This window comes from Aythya fuligula, chromosome Z (assembly GCF_009819795.1).
Source record: "Aythya fuligula isolate bAytFul2 chromosome Z, bAytFul2.pri, whole genome shotgun sequence".
NCBI lineage: Eukaryota > Metazoa > Chordata > Aves > Anseriformes > Anatidae > Aythya > Aythya fuligula.
Window position 1 is genome coordinate 45,690,837 of NC_045593.1, and position 12,371 is coordinate 45,703,207.

The 12,371-nt window shown below is 36.8% G+C and overlaps 1 protein-coding gene across 4 annotated transcripts in view; it reads left to right on the forward strand.

Annotated features, from left to right (window-relative positions):
- The window catches only part of ERCC6L2 (ERCC excision repair 6 like 2), a 53,333-nt gene that overhangs the window by 14,879 nt on the left and 26,083 nt on the right, over positions 1–12,371 (forward strand). For 3 of the 4 annotated variants that reach the window (XM_032205430.1, XM_032205433.1, XM_032205431.1), the window contains 4 exons: positions 818–931; positions 2,214–2,333; positions 8,621–8,692; positions 9,891–10,036. In XM_032205430.1, coding sequence (XP_032061321.1) covers positions 818–931; positions 2,214–2,333; positions 8,621–8,692; positions 9,891–10,036 — 452 coding nt within the window. Of the gene's footprint in view, positions 1–817; positions 932–2,213; positions 2,334–8,620; positions 8,693–9,867; positions 10,037–12,371 lie in introns of those variants that run through there. The other variant, XM_032205432.1, reaches the window with a different exon arrangement.

Here is a 12,371-nt window from a genome sequence, read left to right on the forward strand (position 1 = left end):
CAAGCATTGGTGGTTTTTTTTTGTTTGTTTCCCATTCCACTAATGTAGTTTATTTAGTCTTCTGCATCTTGATTTAAAAACAATGTCAGCCCATTTAAGTTGCCATGAATAGTGCCATTAGCTCTTTGCAAGCTCTTGTTTAGTGTGATGTTTTATAGAAAAATGTAAAATGCTGTAGAATGTGATTCACAGAGGGCATTAGGCAAGTCTGGGAATACTTGAGAGGTCTTACAGACTGACTTATTCCAAAGTTAACAATGAAATTTAGTAACCTGATCAGGGAAAGGAAAACTAGTATTGGTCAAAACAGCCAACCATAATCAGAAAAATACCTGCTGCTGTTGCTGCTGCATTGTAGAACATTTCAAGTTGTTTGAATTATGTTACTTTAGTTGTTTGTGAAACCTTATAAATTTTTGCAGTAAAATTAGCAGTTGTAGGGTAAGAAGTCATTCAAACAACTCTACTTTGATTTGCATTTACATCAGTTGTAAGGTTACTGGTTTTTTGCCTAACAAGGAATTCTTGGTTATATTAATTTCTGCAGATATCATGCTATCTGAAGTAGTTAGCAAAGAATGAACATGGCTTTTTTTTTTCTTTTTGAGAAGACATTTTTTATTAAAAGGACCATGAAGCTAGGAATAAAAACTTAATGCATTTTTCTTAGAAATACAGAATGCATCGGTTTGGAATCAATTTTAGTGCTATGCAGAACTGCTAATACATTGAACCTTGTTAGAACGGTATTTTAGCTTTTCTTATTTTCAAGTGTATTTGTTTGCATCAAGCATTGTTGTTTGTTTGTTTCTTGTAGGCGAATGCTTATGGTGAAACAATTAAGTCACTGCGCTTCAGCTATCTGACAATCCTACAGAAAGTTGCAAATCATGCTGCACTGCTGCAGACAGACAACACTAGCAAGCAACAGGTTAGTTTCAGAAGTTTTAAACAGTTGAACTTGTGGAAAATGGGGTGAAAACTTTTGAATAAAAATTTCTGCTGTCTTCTTTCTCTATCTTAACTAAATGTAATTCAGATATTTTTCAAAATTCTCTTTCCATTCAGTAACTTAGAATCCAGCCATTATTTAGTAGATAGAGATGGCACACAGTGGAATGTTGATATAGTTGATGATTATCTGGAAACAGGGTCTATATTAAAATTGAAGAACTCTTGGAGAAAGAGTCATAAATGCAATAGAAATAGCATTATTAGAAATGTTTACAAAGTGTTTACTATTATAAGTGTTTACTTTGTGCAAATAACACATTCTAATTGCTTATTTATATTTTTCTCTATAATTTTATTTTCAGAAATGATCTTCTGTAAATAATATGAGAAATGTTTTGGCAAAACAAGGGGAGAACAGTATCAGTTTCTCTTGTTACTATGGCAAGTAACCACAAAAGACAGAGGTTTTTAAAAAATACTTCTAGTGCACCTTAATATCCCAAAATGATCAAAGGTATCAGGGATGTTATCACTTCCTCTCAGAAACCACAAAGGGAAGGAAATGAGAAAGTCCTAGCAAATTTTGGCAAGTTTGTTCTATCAAAAAGGTTTTGTTTATTAGGAAGTGTTACTGTTAGTGCCCAGAGACATATGTAGTTAATACACACGTGTTTTTTGTGTGTTGCATATGTAGTTCTTGCTGTGAAAACATTTCATAGTGATTCTTAGTTGACAGATTAGATGTTTTCCGCTCCTCTGGAAACAGAGATGTAACATGTGTGATCTATCCAAATTTTAGCAATAGAGTTTTATTTGGCTTTTGACAAGTTTAGTTGCAGTTCCCATACTGTGTTCTTTTATATCAGTGGGACTGTAGAAATCCAATTACAGTAACAGATACAGGAGAAGTTCTGGTACAGAACTATTGGGTCATGCAAACACCAAGTGAAGAGTTCTTTAAGCCGAGTCCTGTTGCAGTCTCTGCCCCAGAGAAGAAATCTTCACCATCTCTTATTCTAGCAACTGGATTGTTTCCTTTCACATAGGATCTTCTGTCTTTTTTAAATGAAGCAAACCAAAACACACAGGAGATGAGTGATCCAATACTTCTGTACCAAACTGAATAAAAATACATAATTCTTTCTGGTAGAGTTGCTTCAGCAGATTGTTTCAGCCTCTTTGACTCCTTTCATGGCTTACTGTTAGCTAGTGCAGCTGTGACTTTTAATGCCTGTTCAAACTTCCTGCTTTTCTTTCAGGAAGCACATATCAAACGGGTGTGCAGCGAGGTCTTTTCCAGTTTTCCAGATTTTGTGCAGTTAAGCAAAGATGCAGCCTTTGAAACAATTTCTGATCCAAAGTACAGTGGAAAAATGAAGGTAAACCTTTTCTTTAGAGGAAAAATAAGTATTGATAATAATAGATCTGTCTCAGTGTATGGGTGTAATAAAATATACACTTAATGGTTTTTTTATCTTACTTATTCTTTTTGTGGTGGTGGTGGTACTGCAGAGATGACTTGTTTTGGATCAGGATTGCATCATATAAAGACTGGAAAAGAGTAATTTGTGATGCTAAGACTGATATCCTAAAATACTTGCTTTGCATATTTAGTGATGGGCACTGAATTGACCCTGACACTCAAGAATGAGAATCTGGGGTTATGACAGATGGTTCTATGAAACCAACAACTTGGTGCCAGTCAGGAATACTTAGGAAAGGGAAATAGAGCAAAAGTAAATTATTATGAATTGAGTGACTTGTGCCTCCTTTAGTATTTTGGCTCAGTCCCTTCTCTCAAAAAATGTGTTAGACCTTGAAAAGGTTCAGAGGAGGGTTACAAAGGTGGTCAGTGCTAATGGGTGGAAGGAACCAAGTGGGCTGGGACTCTTCAACCTGGAAAAAATTTCAAATTATAGAGTTCTACACAATCATGAGTGGCGTGGAGCTAGTGAAGATGTACTGAGTATTTATTGTCTTTTCTAATCCTTGGGGCATTGAATGAAGCTCATAGGATCCAGCCTAAAGATGATCAAAATAAACATCTTAAGTGTAAACCTGTGAAACACCTCATTTCAGGAGCTGTGAGTTTTCCTGGTTGGTTATAGAGGGGAACAGGATGAATAACTGAAAAAGATGTTTAATGTAGTTAATTAAAAAGAAAAGTATACCTGGTTTAGGAGTATTTCTGAGACAACAATAAATAGTGAATAAAAAGCTGTTCAGAGTGAGGTATGCTGTATATTTGCTTTCTTTATAAACCAGGATGTTTATAACTGCTCACTGGGGCTGGAGGGAGGCAGAAACAAAGTCGCATTTGTTAGCAGTGATGATTACGATCACTGTTTTGATTTCTTGTTATGCAAGCAACATCTTTTTCTGTTACTATATACATGAGAGAGGCCTGTATCCGACAATATACAGTTAATTATCTCATGAAAGTTAACTTCGTTGTTGGCTTGATACTGTTGGGATGTCTCACTAAAGACTTTCCTCACCTACTATATTATGCTTTTTATTTCATTTTTGACCTTTTAGCATGTGATCAGTCCGTACAGATCAATCTTCATATATTTTGAGGTAAACAGACTGTAGGTAAATGTGGGAGAAAAAAAAAGTTCATAAGGAGGGTCTTAGTATGGAGAAGTTAAATTTTTAAAAAGTACAGTGTATATTAAGTATTTATGGAAAACTAGGTTTTTAAAGCTGTCTTTTGCTTTCGAAACATTTATTTTGAAAAATGTTTTTTCAGTGGTTTTGGTAGATGAGAGGTAAGTGCAATATAAAATGCTGTGGAAAAGTAAGAAAATGTTTTGAAGTGTTTTTCACAGATCATTTTATTACTCTATGATCTTAAAAAAAAAAAAAAAAGTCAGCTTAGACTTTTTGTACTAGTTGTAGACATTGTATTAGTAGTAGGCAAAAATGCAAAGCAATGTGGACCTTTCTTTCCTCCACCATAAGAAACTATAATTATTGTATCATAGAATTATCAGAGTTCAATGGGACCCAAAGGATTGTCGAGTCCAATTCCTGGGTCTCCAAAGGATCACCCCCCCCAAAAAAAAAAAAAAAAAATCAGACCATGTGTCTGAGAGCATTGTCCAAATGTTTCTTGAACTCCAGAAAGCTCAGTGCCATGACCACTCACCTGGGGAGCCTGTTCAAGTGCCCAACCACCCTCTCAGTGAAGAGCCTGTTTCTGTGTCTGGCTTGAATTGTGGCACCCAAGACTGAACACAGTACCTCAAGGTGAGGCCATACCAGTGCGGAGTAGAGCAGGACAGTCATGTCCCTGACAAGGTAACAGTGCCGTGCCTGATGCACCCCAGGGTGTGGTTGGCCTTCCTGCACGCCAGGGCACACTGCTGCCTGATGTTCAGCTTGCTGTTGACCAAAACCCCCAGATCCCTTTCTGTGGGACTGCTCTCCAGCCTCTCATCCCCCAGCCTGTACATACACCCAAGGTTGCCCCTTGCCAGGTGCAAGCACTTCCAGCAAACACATCTAGCACTTGCTCTTGCTAAACTTCATATTATTGGTGATAGCCCAGCTCTCAAATTTGTCCAGATCTCTCTGCAAGGCCTCAGGCCCTCGACAGAGTCCACCCAATTTGATATTGCCTGTGAACTTGCTCAAAACACCTTCAGGTCCTTTATCGAAACCCTTATGAAAACATTGAAGGGACTGGTCCTAAAATAGAGCCCTGGGGAACCCCACTAGTGACAGGTTGCCAGCCTGATGTGACCCTATTTACAAGAACTCTGGGTCTGACCCATGAGCCAATTGTTCACCCATTTTATTATGCTTTTATCTAACAGCATTCTGGTCATTTTGTCCAGAAGGATGTCCATTTTGTCTCTCAGAGGACAGACAGTATCAAAAGCCAAACTGAAATCCAGAAAGATTACATTGACTTCCTTTGGTCAACTAGCTGAGTGATCTTGTCATAGAAATTAAATTTGTTAGACATACATATAACTTCCCCTAGTGAACCCATGTTGGCTCTGACCAATGACAGTGTTATACTTTAGGTGTGTTTCAGTAACTCCCAGAACAATCTTCTCCATAATTTTACCAGGCACTGAAGTTACGCTGATGTAAGATCTTTTGATCTATTATTACAAGGGGTTCTTGCATGTTTATTTTGTTTTTTACTTTATGAATTTTCAAGTGCTGCATTTATGACAGCCCAGTAGATTTATAGTATGGCTTTGCGTTGTTGATGACCTCTGGTTTCGTCTATGTGATGCTTCAATTGGAAATCTGTAGTACCTGTTTTGGTGTATTGCAAACTGTATAGAATTTTTTAGAATTACTATGCATTAATTCAGGAAATATGTCTGAATATTCTGAAGAATGTGATGGTATCTCTGTGCCTGGAAAGAGAAGTTTTATGTTGTGGGCCAAGTAGCCATTTTTGAAAAACAACGTTTTTTGAGACCATTGAATTTTACTTCAGAATAATTGTACTGCCAAAAATTGGTCCATGTGTATCTGGTACTGGGGGTAAACAACCAAGGGACAGTGACTCCACCACTTCCCTGGGCAACCCATTCCAATGCCTGACTGCTCTTTCTGAGAAGAAATGTCTCCTAATTTCCAACCTGAATCTCCCCTGGCACAACTTGAGACCATTCCGTCTAGTCCTGTCACTAGGTATCTGCAAGAAGAGGCTGACCCCCAGGTTCTGACAACTTCCTTTCAGTTATTTGTAGAGAGCAATGAGGTCTCCCCTGAGCCTCCTCTTCTCCAGACTAAACACCCCCAGTTCCCTCAGCTGCTCCTCACAGGACTAGTGTTGCAGACCCTTCACCAGCTTCGTAGCCCTTCTCTGGACATGCTTCAGGGCCGCGATGTCCTTCTTGTACTGAAGGGCCCAAATACTGCTGCTGATTGCAGTAGAGGTTTGTTTTCTGAGACAAGACTGTCTAACTTGTTTTCTGTTCTGATTTTTTTTTTTTTTTAAGCGGAAGCTGTTTGAGATTATTTTTTTTAGATTCTCTGAGCAGACTCATTTTGAGGACCTCTTTCATTTAGAAGGACCTCTTACCGTCAGGAAGTGCAGAAAGGAGGGTCATCAGATATTAGAGCTTGAAAACTACCTTATATGTTTTTAACATGCTTATTGAGAAATAGAATATTTACTAATTACAGAAAACGTCTTTAATAGCCTTGTGCCACTGTAGTAGCTCTAATTTTCTGTTCTATAGATACATTTTAGAAATTAATTGAAATGTTATCATAACTTTCATCTGGTAGCATAGACATAGTAGGTATTATTTAGTTCTTTTAATTAAAATTTAGTACGTACTTCCCGGAAATTTTGGCACAGGTGATTCATCTTTTGCAGTTGAGCATATTTGCACAGGAAAAGTTTGTGGCACTTACTTTAAATTTATTCCAGAGAGGAAAGGAAAAAGGCATGGATTCTTCAATGAAGTTCAAAACAGTTACAACTGCTAGCAAAGTAGCTGTAACTGTTTTGCAGAGGTAAATTTCATGCCTAGATACTTAAGCTGAAGTAGCTGAATATATGAGAATGGAAGTAAAAGGGGTGTGCTGCCTAGTTTGGAAACCACTACTTTTCCATCATGAAGTGAAAAAAAAAAAAAGTTTGGAACTACAGACCATAAGGACAAATTACACTTTTACTTCTGAAAAGCAAAGATTGCAAATTACAGTTTCTGCCTCCATACAAAAGCTGTTTGGAAAAAGAAGTAACATAAATTAAAGGAGAAATAATTTTAAAGCCTGCAGTAATCCTCAAGGCTATCTTGTCTGATAATTTCTATAGTTTTGCTAAAATCCTGTCTGAGATAGGTGATATATTTTTCAAGTGTGAAGGGCTATTAAATGTCTGAGCAGTTGAAATGGCACTTTTTTAAGGATACACATATATATTTCCACAGGCATCCATTTGTGGAGTTTTGGAATACTGTTCTTAACATAAAACCCTTAAATTAATCCTATGTAGTTACTTCTATTTAACGTATTGTCATTATTTTAGTAGGAATACGGAAGTCTGTGGGGAGTACTTTGCAAATAACAGTGACTTCCACTATTGAATATAAATGTAACCCAAGTACACGTTGTTTTGAAGGCTTAAAAATCCTGTAATTTAGTATGGACATGTATATGTAAGAATTCTCAGATATGATTGGCAAAATTTCATCGTAGTCAAACAACTCACAATATGTAGTGATGTAAATTTACATGGACTCATACAAAAATACTTTTGTTTTGGAACAATCAGTTATTATTTTTCATGAACAATTATTTACTTTTTCAAGCTACCAGATTTCAGAATAATACTTTGATGTGCAAGCATAGAATTTATTTCTCTTCGGTGTAAAATCATTCATTACTTTTCAGTGTTCTTTATGATCTAGAATAGCTAAAATCCCCATGGACGTGACATTGATCCAATTTATTTAAACAAACTGGGTGGATTTGTTTTTATGTTCTCCCATAGGAAATTATTTGAGCTATATTTTATTCTGATAATAACAGAACTACAGTAACCAAATTCCTTCTGCTTTAAAAGCATGTCACTGTGTGTTGTTTTTTTTAATTTAACTAAACAATGCAAAAGTAAGTCACTTAACTCTTGCTAAATTACCTGATGTGATTCTTTTTCCTAATAAAATAAATCCAGTTTTATATTTTTATTTTTGCCTGGTTTAATTGTAAAACATCTTGTTCTACATTGTTTTCACTTGTAACTTTCTGGCTATTATATACAAATGGGTTTATAAATGGTGTAGAATGGCTGTCTTATATTTTAGATATTGTCCAGAACTGTAAAATTAATATAAACACTCCTCATTATTTGCTTGTCAAAGATTTGTTAGGCTTCTAGTGAAATTAGAGTGAATTAAAAGTGTAAGTATTTATCAGTGGGAGAAGAAAACAAAACACAAGTTTTTAAATATTTATTGCCCAGTGGGAGAAAACTACAGACATGGTGTAAAAAATTCCTCTTTCCCCTTCGTGTATTGCTTCTACGCAGTACTCTGGAGCTGCCATTGCCAGATGTGGACATGCTTCTTTTGAAAATAACAGTATCACTATTATACACACGGCTCTAGATTATTTGCTTCCCCACCAGAAGAACATTGTGTGTGGGCGGATTATTGGCATTTCAATGTCTGTGCATAGTCTGGGAAGCTGGATCCTACTGTAAACAGAGCAACAGACAAGAGTGGGAGCGGGGAGGGGCATATGTCTCACTGCTTATTTTAAGAAGACAAGTTCCAAGAAGTTCTGAACTTAGATGTAGTGCAGAAAACTTAAACAGGCCTTCCTGTTTTCAGGGGAATTCTGCACATTTGTTAAAAGCAAGAATTTGCGACCTGACCTAGCGTGAGATAAGTAACGTTTTGTTGCAGCCTATGCACTGATACAAATAGCTTCTGAATATACCTGTTAATGGTATGATTACCATGGAGATACTTACTGGAAAATGAATACATTCAGCATCTGTTACCTTTGACATTTTTGTTATGTTAGTTTTAAAAAACTAACAAAACTAATTTTGTTATGCTGCTGTTTGGCTTTGCAAACAATTAGTGTAGCATGTTTAAAGTCTGAAAACACAACTGAGTGCATCTGAGATGACCTGTAGATGAAATCTCTTCACTTGTGTTCTGTGGTTCATTTGTAGGTTCTTCAGCAGCTCTTAAATCACTTTAGAAAAAACAAGGACAAAGTTCTTCTTTTCTCCTTTTCCACAAAGGTGAGTTTCTTATGATTTTTCTCTATTAACCACAGCAGCAAGTTCTGATGTGTAAAGCAGTAAGGACATAAACAGTATTCAACTGCCTTTGTTTTTTTTTTTTTTTTTTTCCTCTGTGCTGTGTGAAATGATGATAGAGAAGGACAGCAGACAATACTCCAGAAGCATGTTGAAACCTTATGTTATCTCATGATAAAAATACTGATTGCAAAATAGACATAAGCCTCCGTTTACTTCCTTACAGCTTTTTAGATTTGTTTTAGTACTTGAGGTATATTTGTAATACTGAATTCAGTTGGTGCATCTTGAGTTAGAGCAGCATCACTGCAAATTACGACTGAAGTATCATACAACTGTTGTGTTACTACTCTATGTGTAAATACTCTGCAAAGTATTTAAATTTCCTCTTTTGCTGGCTTTTGACCATCAGCAGTACTCAAATTTCAGCTTTGAGACTGAAACACCAAACCAGTTGTTTTAAGCTTAAGGCTGTTTAATTGGAGCTAGAGTGGTATTTGCACTTTGCTTTTAGAGACTTGCTCTATAATTTTCTTGTCAGGAAATATTGAGTTTCTTGAAGTGGTGCAATATATAACATTGGTTTCTTTAAACGTTTGTAATGATAGCACTAAAAAAAAAAAGCATTATAATACTGAATGACAATTCAGAGTCTTAAATATTTAATCACTTTGTGGCTGTAAGGAAGATTGCAAGTTAATGTTTAGGTGATTTAAGCTGTGGTTCAGTGCTCAGGACAAGTCTGCTGGTTACTGCAATTTCTTCTACTCCATGCCTCTAAACTCTGACTGCATACCAGCTTGTTTCTCTTTGTTGGCTCTGGTGCTCATTTACCATACCTAAAGTCACGTTAACTTGCTAAGATGGTAGGAAACTGTTTTAAGTTGCTTATCAGCTTATTGAGGTGAACTGACTCAGCATCATGTAGAGGTGGGACAGACAGACAGAGTGGAAGTATGAGACCCTAGCAGACCAATATTAATCGCCTTAGAGTGCTGTAGAATCACAGCTATAGAAAGTCAAGGGCTCTGATACCAAAATGTGGAAGATTTGCTCTAATTTTTGTTCCTTTGTCTATAGGAAATATTCAAGAAAGAAGGCGCTAGTGATTACATGTAATTGAAAAGATACCAATGAGTACTTGATCTTTTTTCTTCCCCTTTCCTCCTCTCCCCCCCAGCTGCTAGATGTGCTGGAGCAGTACTGTATGGCGTCTGGGCTAGATTACCGAAGACTTGATGGAAATACAAAATCAGAAGATAGGATGAGAATCGTAAGAGAATTCAACAAAAATCAAGAAATCAACATATGCCTAGTATCTACAATGTAAGAGAATTTAACTTCTTGTGTTTTTGTTTCACTCAGATGTTGTACTGCGTAAAAAATAGGTTGTTCTAGATTTTGCTTTATGATCTTGTGAGGGATAACTTTTTGGAGAAAGCGAAGTATGTTTGTTGGCAAACATGGACTTACTGCTGTGGACCCGCATTGTAAAATTTCTAGAGGCTTCCGCCCTCCCCATCTCCTCTGTTTTTGAGGGCTTCTAAGATCTGAAGAAAGGAGATCCTCTGAATTAGAGTTTCAAATTTCCAGTTCCTGTAGGAGTGAGGAAACAGTTACTGACATAACACCATGATTTACCAAAAGCTTTCACTGTATTGTAGACCAACTCCATTTCTTGCACATTATTAATAGAACTAGCAAGTGGGTATAAACACTTGTGGTGCTTTCATACTGAAGGCTAGTTAAACACTACAATACTCTTACTCCCCCTCCTCAAAACACCAAGGGGGAAAATTTTGCTGAAAAAAGGCTCATGGGTTGAGATAAAGATGGTTTAATTAATTAAAGACTAATAATATTAGGGGGAAAAAAAGTAGTAAAGGTTGAACAGATGCAAAAGGAGAAAATTATTCTCTACTTCGCATCAGCAAGCAAAGCTTGCCCATGTCTTGGGAAGCAAGGCCTCAAAATGCATAATGGTTGCACAGGAAGTTACATGCTTACCTAATGAAAGCCTCCCTGTTCTCCCTCTCCCTTCCCACCTTTTATTGCTGGGCGTGACATCATACGGTATGGAATATCCCTTTCATTGGTTTAGATCAGCGGCCCCAGTGATGTCCCCTCCTCACTTTTTGCCCACCCCTAGCCTGCTGGCTCTGGGGGGGGGATTAGAGGAAGTCCTGATGCTGTACCAGCATTGCTCAGCAGCACAAGTGAAACTCCATGTAACGTGCAAACATGCTTTTATCTGTACCGTCACTTTGGTCCTTTGCTAAAAGCATACGTGTTGGAGTAAAATAGAAGGGTCCATACTAACTCTGTTTAATTAGAAATCAGATATCATCTTAAAAATCACTGCAAACACGTGTCAGAACTGTCTTTGGATACCCTCTGGAGCATGTGTGCGGGCTTCTGAGGAGATTTGTAGTGCTGGTCATGTGCCTTTGCTTGTAACTTCAGATTTTGGCCATCAGCTTCCCTAAGACCTTCAAGAGTCCCTGTTCTTTGCCACCAAAGACAGCAGGGTATTACTGTATCTGTAGCATAAGACAACTCACTGGTCTGTGCTTATAAGTAGTTCAGTTTTGTTGCTATAACCTTTTCAGTCCTCTTCTATTAATTTACACAGACACAATTCTGAAGGTTAGGTGAATAGAGGTGGACCTTCTCTTACTGCACTTGTGAATACTGAGGTAGGGGAGCTGTGCATGCCTATGCCTGGTAGTGGTGATTGATAGTGGTTTTAGCATTTCTCAACTTAGTAAATGGAAGGAACAATCAATGATGGAATTGCAGTCAATATAACCTATCTTTACTAAGTTAAACAGGAGGTGCAATTCTTAGTGTAAATCACCACAAAAGACAAAAAGTGATCTTTTTGCTTGATTAATACATAGTGCTGGAAGCAGCTTAAGTTTTGTAATCCTTTGGAAATCAGAAAATTATTTATCTCCATTCTACCATACAAGAGGTTTTCCTTTTACTCAGATTTTTCAAGCATTAGGGCTTTATATTATTGTCTTATTTCTAATTACATAGTAAGTTGAAACATGTTGACAGAATTGGGTCATGCTCTTCTGTTGATACTGTATTGCAAAGTTTTTGGCTGACTGTTCTCTGTAGTCAATTTGTATGTGCTCTGTCCCATTGCTCAAAGAGACAAATGTTGTTTTTCACCAAAAATACTTACGCATTCTTTTGGCTGTAAAAATGTGTTCTGCAAAGGATGAATTCCCAGCGTAGTGATTTTGAGTCTGCCATTTTATTCGACTGACACAATTAACAGCTTTAAACAGGAAGTACCAATCAATAAATTAGTGAGTTACACTGCAGACAGTGGTGATGACTTCACTGTTAAACATACAGTGTTCCCATTTTTCATTAGTGTTCCATTTTTCATATAAGTAAAATGGCCTTTTTGCCAGGAGTTGTCTCTATATGGTTCATAGACATTTGAAAATTCAAATTTTAATTGGTTTATGTGTTTTTGAGAAATGGAGCCTTAAATAGTAAAGTTAAAAACTGAAGTTGTATCCCTATAGCTTGACCTCAGGTATTGCATTTAATGTTAGTACCAAACAGACTCACATAACTATTCATAATGTTTGTAAACTCTTTATGTTGAAAGAAAATATGGCTGATTTCATCAGAGCTTAAA